Source organism: Octopus bimaculoides, chromosome 24 (assembly GCF_046866305.1).
Source record: "Octopus bimaculoides isolate indiv1 chromosome 24, ASM4686630v1, whole genome shotgun sequence".
In the NCBI taxonomy this organism is placed as follows: Eukaryota; Metazoa; Mollusca; class Cephalopoda; order Octopoda; family Octopodidae; genus Octopus; species Octopus bimaculoides.
The window spans coordinates 14,051,522-14,061,398 of NC_142951.1; the positions used below are offsets into that span (position 1 = coordinate 14,051,522).

A 9,877-nucleotide genomic window follows, 5' to 3' on the forward strand; every position below is an offset into this window, starting at 1 on the left:
TCATTAGAATTAATTATTGATCCATTATCAGTTTTCTTTTGTAGAACTAGAGAACAGTATTTTGATTTCAAGTGGTACCATTTAAAATTATATTTATCCTCCTTCGTAACAATATATTACCCATATGTCATATGTGATGCATAGGACAAGAAAAGGGTTGATATCACGATGTACCATTTGAGAAAAAAAGGGCACAGTAGATAATGTATTCTCTCAAAAAATAAAGATATGGATACACTGTGTCGTGACAAAATTTAAGACAGCATAGTCACAGCTGAATACCTTTGATCATGTCAGCTCAATCAAGGCTGAACTGTGATTAAACAACAATAGCAACAACAACATATTTTAACTGAAAGGAGAGACTCCATAATTGGCAGGTGTTTCACAAGCTTAGGTTACCGAATTTAAAACACTCGGATGAATATAAATGGAAGTGTCTGAGGCCAAATGAGGCTGATTTGCCATAGATATACTTCACAAAGGTAAAAGTCTTTTAAAGAGCCTTTGCAACTTGAATATCTCTAGCTGTTCCAAAGGATAAGCTTAAATAAAACTTCTTTTGTTCTTTGTCACTGTTCAGCTCCACTTTGGTATAAATGTGTCTAATGTAAAATAAGAGCATAGCTGAAAGTAATCTACTTCATTCCAATTTGAAATTTCTTTCCTCAATGATTTTAACCATACACAAATAAATGCAACGTGTTTGGACAGCACATGAAGCTCTAATAATTCTGCAATCGATCCACTGTCATCTATAAAATGGCTTCAGATAATTGCATAGAATGAAAAACCAGTTCACACTCGGCTTGCCATACATAACCTGATGTTAAAATTAGTAAATGGTTAAAACAACACACCCAGTTCATGATTAAGATACAACCAGTTTCTCACATAACAACACTGAAACCACCTTACAGAAAACCTACTTAATATCCACACACTGTGTTTGCTTGAAGCGGTTTACATCTCTGATGTCTTCTATGTCTTCTACACATTCCAGCTAAAGAACAAATCAACTTTGTTCTAACTTAGTAATACTGCAATCTTTTGGTTAATTTTTATGCACAGAAATATGCTAAAACCAAGAATGACCTGAGGGGAAATAAGCAGATGTTATTGCCAGGAATGCGGTGCTACCAAATCTAAAGACTCAACTCTTTTGATGATGTGACAATGCTAGTAACAAGGATTTCTTAGATTGGTACAAAGCCAGGACTTTTGTTGTAGATAGGAATAGTCTATTACGATTGTCACTTGTTTTATTGATGTAAAAAGACAGTTGTGGTGTTTCTTTGAACACAGGATATGATGGGAGGCAACTCAAATACTCTTAGGTGCTGTATCATTTCTGTCATTTCAACATTTTTATCATTATTTTTTAAGGTTTATTATTATTATTATTATTATTATTATTATTAAGGCCAACTTAATGACAAAAAGCGCAACTCGAAAGTAACTTATTTATTGGTGCTTTGAACAATATTTCGGCATCTCGCGTGCCTTCCACAGGTTCAAAATAAAATAATGTCAGTCTAAATATTGATGCTGAAATATTGTTCAAAGCACCAATAAATAAGTTACTTTCGAGTCGCGCTTTTTGTCATTAAGTTGGCCTTGGTGATGGATTACGTCAGCTATGTTTACCTTAGTGATGGATTGTGGCAATCGTATACAAAAGTTAAGAACTCACCTCTCTATCGATCTATCTATCTATCTATCTATCTATTATTATTATTATTATTATTATTCGAGGATGCATGGTTTCAGTTCCTAGATCAGGTGGTGCATTGTGTCCTTGAGCAAAACACTTCATCTCACATTGCTCTGCAATCATTTCGACACCTGATGCATGGTATGCTGTGCACCTGTTCAAGCAACATTGATTTGATGCAGGGAGTGAGCTGATGTACAGCACATACAAGCAAATCATTTGTGCAGGTCGTTCAGCAAAAGCTAAACCCTCATATGTTGTCTTTGATGCTATTATTATAATTATTATCATTAAGGTGGTGAGCTGGCAGAGTCATTAGCACACTGGATGAAATGCGTAGGAGTATTTTGCCCATTGCTACATTCTGAGTTCAAATTCTGCCAAGGTCAACTTTGCTTTTCATCCTTTCAGGGTTGATAAATTAAGTGCCAGTGGAACACTGGGGTCAATGTAATCAACTAGCCCCCTTCGCAAAAATTTCAGGCCTTGTGCCTATAATAGAAGGGATTATTATTATTATTATTATTCAAATTCCACCAAGGTCAACTTTGCCTTTTATCCTTTTGGGGTTGATGAAATAAGTACCAGTTGTGCGCTGGGGTCAATGTAATCAACTAGTTCCCTTCCCCAAAAATTTCAGGCCTTGTGTCTATAGTAGAAAGGATTATTATTATTATTATTATTATTATTATTATTATTATTATTATTAATAATAATAATAATAATAATAATAATAATAATAATAATAATAATAATAATAATAATAATAATAATAATAATAATAATAATAATAATAATAATAATAATAATAATAATAATAATAATAATAATAATAATAATAATAATAATAATAATAATAATAATAATAATAATAATAATAATAATAATAATAATAATAATAAAAAAAAAAAAAAAAAAAAAAAAAAAAAAAAGCAGTGTGCTAGCAGAATCATTAGCATGCTAATTAAAATGATTAGCAATATTCAGACCATCTCTACATTCTGGGTTCAAATTCAGCTGAGGTCAACTTTGCCTTTCATCCTTTCGGGGTCAATGAAATAAGTACCAGTTAAGCACTGGAGTCAATGTAATCAACTTGTCCCCTCTACCAAAATTCCAAGCCTTGTGCCTTTGGTAGAAAGGATTGTTATTATTATTCAGGCAGCAAGTTATGGTGGCGAACCGACTGAAATGTTAGTGCGCCGGACAAAATGCTGAGGTTGACTTTGCCTTTCATCCTTTCAGAGTTGATAAAACAAGTACTAGTTGAACACTGGGGTTGATGTAATTGACTCATCTCCCACCTCCCCCAAGCTGCCCTTGTGGCAAAAATTTGAAATAATTATTAAGGTAGCAAGTTGGCAGAATCAGTATGTCAGACAAACTGCTTAGTAACATTTCTTTCAGCTCTTCGCATTCTGAGTTACAATTCCACCAAGGTTGACTTTGCATTTCATCTTTTTGGGGTTGATAAAATAAGTACCAGTTTAGCACTGGGGTCAATGGAATTGACTAATCCCCTCCACCTACTGCCTGAAGGATAAAAAGCAAAGGTGACTTTGGCTGGATTTGAACTCAGAATATAAAGGTACAGTAGTAAATATCACAAGATATTTTCCTGCTGTTGAATATGTGTGCTCCCCAATTCTTATGGAGAACAATATACAAATACTTTAACTGTAGAAGATTAGTTTAATGAGTATCATCTCCAATCATTTTTTTTTTCTTTTTTTTAATTAATTAATGATTAGAAGTCTTCTTTTCAGTTAAATAAGGGAAAGCCATCAAACTCCCTTTTTTTATGTATCACTAACAGGAAACAAACAAAAATGCAATTTGCTCTGATCCAAGACAAAAAATATATACGCCTTTCAAGTGTTTTTGTTTTCCTTTTCCAACGAAACAACTGAGGCTTGTGAAATATTTACAGAAACTAAGGACTACGGTGTGAAAATTGCTCGTCATAAAAGTAAAGATGTTTGATAGATTTTAATGATAAACAGAGAGAACAGAAGAGACCAGAAAATAAAAGGAAACATGAGATGCTAAAGAGAATTCTTTTTAGTTGATATTGAAGTGGATCGCTTTTGTAATACAGTCGAAACTTTCAAGAAGTAACATATTCAACTGGGAATACCCTATTCAAGAAATTGGAGTGAATGGGTGGGTGGGTGCTGATGAGAGTGTGTATTTGGAATTTTGTGATTTTTAAAGGATTTTGTTCTTTTCAAGTGCAAAATACGATCTACATGGTGTGAAAGAAAAAAAGAAAAAATAATAAAGTGAAAAAATCATGTTATCTCCAGTACTATGGTGCAGGTGCATTAGATAATCAATAAGCTCTGGATAGGTGAGTCTATGTTGTTAGTTCAGTTTCTAGTTGAGGTATATCAATCCATTCACTTCTGATATCCAGAAGGTGTAGTCAGTAGTCATAGAGGACCATGCATTTGTGTTTCCAGTCAGAGCATGATAGAGTCTTATTAATAAAGTGCATGTAATATATTTTTATGCTCAGGATGCAACTGTAGCTTATTTTCAGGTTATCATCATCACCATCCTCAACATCATCATCATCATCATCATCATCATCATCATCAACAATAACATTTAATGACTATTTTCCATGCTGGCATGGGTTGAATGGCTTGACAGGAACTGGCAAGGCCAGGGGCTGCACTTTGTTCCTTGGTCTGTTTTGGCTTGGTTTCTACAGCTGGATGCCTTTCCTAATACCAACCACTTTACAGAGTGTTCTGAGTGCTTTTTATGTGGCACCATCACTCACACTAATGTTTTTACATGGCACCTTGGTCTTAGGATCTCGATTCTGCTGTGGTGGGCGAGACTCTCAAGAACAGCAATCTCAAGTACAACCTATCTCAGTCCTCTGTCATCTCCTTCATAAGGTTCAGCATCTTGAGATTGGCCATCTGTAAAAATAATTCTCTCTTTCTCACACAACCAGTGGTACATAACCAACATCCAATATTGTGTCCATTTAAAATGGATGGCGAATGATGATGATGATGATATGTCACAGTATGGCATAGTGTTATATCCCACTGGTCACAATGCACTTCCTCATAGTGTTGTAGATTTAAAATGATGGCACACCTCTGGCTGTGAAGGCAGGGCAGGTCAACATTCACTTGCAACTGGTACTCAACTTGATAATGACTACTTGAGCATTGACATTTCCCTGTGGCTTCATCTCCAGATCTGTGAGCCTCATGAATGTCGCTGTAGATCCACAACAAATTCTGTTGGCCTCCACCCATTGTCCTCCCATCATAGTGCTGGCCACCTTCCATGCCATACTGCCCTTAACAAGATCATAAAGCATGGCCTTGATGTCACAAGCCTCCTTTCCTAGCTTGAGCCAGTGGAGCTAGACTAAAGGAATGGTAAAAGGCCAGACGGTATGACAGTTTTTCCCGTTCCAAGGTGGTAAGCCCCCCCTCCCACTTCCCCATCTGGGATGTGACATGCTGTGACACCTTCTCCAGCGGCAACTTGGTGTTGTCAGCTAAGGGCCCAGGCTCTGCTGCTCGTCATGTTGAAAAAGACAAACTGTCAATGTATCAGTCACTCTCCAATAGGCTTATGGTCAAGCCTGTGGACAATTGAGACCTCTGTTGTCCTTGGTCCCCAGACTATATCTCTACTCACCACTACAGGGGCAGAGATTACTATCTGCAAGTGAGTCAGAGTAGCTGTTCCAGCATATCTCCTTCACAACGCCTTTTCCATTTTGTCTGCTGGTGCCATGAGAAATGTTGAACTATGATAGAAGAAAGTGGCCTTTACTTATCCTAAAACCTAATTACCACTCCACTCAAACCTACATACCCAAGGAAGATTTTGACTCAATAGAGACAATATATAGCCAAGATTAACTTAAATGCACCATAGTCCAACAATGGCTTAAGTCTTTTGGGGCATCTGGGCAGATTGATCAGCCTGATGAAGCAAATGTTGTGAATGGCTGGTTTATTATATTATTTATTTCCATGTATTGTGTTGTTTTAGATTTTCTTATTGTATTGTTTATAAGCTTTCATAGTATATATAGTTTTACATACTAATAAAGTAGTTTTAGGCACTTTATCCTTTGTTTTCTACATAGACCCATCAATTTCAATCTCAAAAAAAAATTTTGGTCCCTTTGGCTACACGTACCAAAACACCATGTGTCTCAAAAGGGTTAACTAGCTAAACTTCAAGGTCTCTGTCAATAAAATTCTTGTTTTAACCCATTCTTACCAATTGTCTGTTTAAACTGACACTTAATTTATAAGGGTATAAAACAAATACTTGCTACAAATTGTGATTTGTGTATGATCTGTATCAAAGAATGAAACCTTTTCTTAATGTGCATGCAGTCTTGCACCATAACTTGTAACAACCACAGTTGTGCAACATGGTGAGTACAAGCATGGCATTCAGTAAATGGTAAGCCAATTATTTCCAATTATTTAATTCTGTAGGCATTATTGTGGTTTCTATGTGGTTTTTTATGATCATAGGTGAGATGACTAATATTATTTGTTATCATTTGAGATTTATGTCGTCAACAAAATAAAATAGAACCCCTGTCTGTTATAACGGACATCCACAGCACACCTGATATTTTATGTGTGTTGATATAGATTCATGTTATAAATAGCCAATATGATATATATGAAATAATCTCTGGTTTTCATTTACAATAAATTTTATACCTTCATATCTCTATATCATTGTAAGTTTTTCTTTCAGTCTTACAACAGTAGAAGCCCTGGCATTATTGGAACAGCTGAGCAATGGCGGGAACGTTCACATGGGTCTCCCTCACAATATAGAACTCTCTGACAGCGATAGTGATACTTCAGATGATGAGGCTGTAGGTTCCTCAGTTCAACTGAAAAGAGGGCTTTTGGAAACTGACACACAAATTTCTTGTCAACAGGATATACCTGAAGAAATTGAAGAAGTTGCAGGAAATCTAAAACAAATTAAATTCAATAAAACAAGAAATTGGAAGAAAACAAAGCGGTGAATTGTGTTTCAACTTCATGTGAGCCTGTAGATATATCTGAGGAAGCAAAATCTTGTTCAAATTCAGTAGATTTCTTTAGTTTGTTCTTCACAAATGAATTACTGGATGACATTGTAGAATAAACAAACCGATATGCTGTTCAAAAAGATAAAGTTCTGAATGTCTGCAAATTGGAGCTGTATGGATTACTTCTCTCAGCTCACTGTCCACTCCCTAATAAAAGAAGGTATTGGTCATCTGAAGACAATGTTCCAAAAATTTTACAAAATAGCATGAGGTGAGACAGATTTAAGACTATATTAAGAAATATCCATTTAGTGCCAATGCTTCAGGAGACGATCGTGCATTCAAACTCCGACCTCTACTTGACCGCTTACAAAAAAAATTCAAGGAACATTGTGGCTTGGGAGAACATCTCTCTGTTGGCGAAAGTATGATTCCATATTATGGTAAGCACTATGCCAAATGAGTTATAAAAGGGCCCTTTGTTCTCAGCATGGATATATGCATGCTTGACAAGAAAGACGGTCCCAATAAAATCAAAAATGCATTTGGCCTAGGTGGGAACATTGTCCTTGATCTCATTGATGCTGTAGGAGTACCAGACAATAAAGGTTTAAAAACATTTTTGATAATTATTTTACAAATATTCAATTGATGGAGAAACTTTTTGAGAAAGGAATACATGTGACAGGAACCTGCAGAGAAAATAGGATGGCTAGATATCCTTTCAAAACGAAAACTGAAATGAAAGCATGCCTCAGAGGAACAGTTGACTTCAAGTCTACATCAAATATAGCCACTGTGAAATGAAAAGATAATAACAATGTTGTTCTGCTATCAAACTTTGAAACCTATGAAATGTCCACTGTTGAGCGCTATGATAGGCCTCAAAAGAAATATGTTCCAATTCCACAGCCTGAAAACATCCAAAACTACAACAAATATATGGGATTTGTTGACCTTCTGGATCATAACATCGGTTTCTATAGGATTCGAATGTAGCAAAATAAATAGTGGTGGCCTATTTTTTCATATTTTGTATCTGTGGCAACCCAAAATGCATGCATCTTGATGAATAGAGCAGGGCACAAAATTACATTATACAATTTCGTCGAAAACATTTCTCTAACTCTATTGAAAACATATGGCACTCCAAAGTTTCAAAGAAAATTCACATCTGCTCATTTGAAAGACAATGCAAGATATGATGGTGTTGAGCATTGGATTGAATATATTCCAAACGAAAGGAGATGCAAAGAGCACTCCGGGGTAAATCATTTCATATGTGAAAAATGTGATGTAGGGGTTCATCCCAAATGTTTCAAGAAGTATCATGTTCGGTAAAGCTGAATAGTTTCATTTCAAAAGGATATATTTTACTAAATAAATTTTCAGTTTTCATTGATATCTTATTTATGTGAACAGGAATTATTTACATAATAAAGTTATGGTCAGATATAATACTTTTTATTAGCCTCTAAATAAGTAGATTGCAAAGTTAACAAGCTTATTAAAGATTCATATGCACAGTGCTTAATGTCCATTATAACTGACAGTGATTATTTCAGGAAATATCAAACGGATTTCAATGAAATTTTTTTCAGTTGTTATTTAGGTCAAAATAATAGTATCTGTGAATCTCCAGGCAATTTCATTCATTAGAAAAATTTCAGCACCAATGAGTTAAGGCAGTGAGCTGGCAGAATCATTAGCAAGCCAGGCAAAACACTTAGCAGCATTTCGTCCCTCTTTACATTCTGAGTTCAAATTCTGCTGAGGTCGACTTTGCCTTTCATCCTTTCAGGGTCAATAAAATAAGAGATAAGTACCAGTTGATCACTGTGGTCAATGTAATTGACTTACCCAGTCCCCCAAGATTTCTGGCTCTGTACACAAATTTGAAATCAATAATATTCTTGTTTAAGAATGTGTGTGTGTGTGTGTTATATATCATATACTTTGTTTGTGAAGGCACATGGCTCAGTGGTTTGAGCATCGGGCTCACAATCATGAGGTAGTGTGTTTGATTCTTGGACTGGGCTGTGTGTTGTGTTCTTGAGCAAGACACTTTATTTCACATTGCTCCAGTTCACTCAGCTGTAGAAATGTGTTGCAATATCACTGGTGCCAAACTGTATTGGCCTTTGCCATTCTCTTGGATAACATTGGTGGTATGGAGAGGGGAGGCTGGTATGCACGAGCGACTGCTGGTCTTCCATAAACAATCTTGCCCAGAATTGTGCTTTGGGGGGGGGACTTTCTAGGAGCAATCCCATGGTCATTCATGGTTCTTCTTTAACTGACATGTTTATTTTTTTTGCTTTTCTTTTTTTATCATCACTCATTTTCTAAAAAACTATTCTTAATATTTTATTTTCAGTGATAAAGACTGTTCACAGCTACATATACTGGAACCAGCATGGAAATTTCAGCGAAACCGACTAACATTTGAAGAGGTTAACAATGTGTTCCAAGCTGTTCATGGCATGAGTTGCTGTCATCATTGCATAGTATACAATAATTTCCGTATTGGTAAGAAGGTCCGCGACTTAATAATATGTGGCTTATCATGGATCCAACATCCATTCAGGATTTCATATCAGCAAGAAGTTTTCGTTGACAGTCTTGTGACAAAAGAGAAACAATAAACACATTTTTTACTATTATAACTATGGCTACTATTGATATTGTTTATTCAGCTCTTGATGGAGCAGACTTATTATCAAAGCATCTTAAACTCCTGACCAACCCAATTTATATACACAACATGGCTTCTGCACAGTTTTGTCTATCAAATTCATTTGTCAGCCCTGAAGGTGTCTTGTTAAAGGTGTCATACAGGGACATGAACACACCAACCCCAGTTGTCAAGCAGTGATGGGGGACAAACACAAAATACATACACACACACAGATATATACATATGTATACAATGGGCTTCTTTCAGTTTCCATGTACCATGTCCACTCACAAGGCTTTGGTCAGCCTGAGGATATAGTAGAAAACACTTGCCCATGCAGTGAGACTGAACACAGAACCATACGGCTTGGAAGCAAGTTTCTTATGTGGCTTCTTCACAGTTATGCCTGCAATGATATATATATTTTAAAAATCAATGG

At 35.7% G+C, this 9,877-nt stretch overlaps 1 protein-coding gene across 1 annotated transcript in view; it reads left to right on the plus strand.

Annotated features, from left to right (window-relative positions):
• Nucleotides 1-9,427, plus strand: part of LOC106884245 (uncharacterized) — a 43,560-nt gene extending 34,133 nt beyond the window's left edge. The window contains exon 2 of the mRNA XM_014935515.3: nucleotides 9,139-9,427. Within this exon, the coding sequence (XP_014791001.1) occupies nucleotides 9,139-9,406 (268 nt within the window). The 3' untranslated portion in view covers nucleotides 9,407-9,427. The remainder of the gene's footprint in view (nucleotides 1-9,138) is intronic.
• Nucleotides 9,428-9,877: the final 450 nt, after the last annotated feature.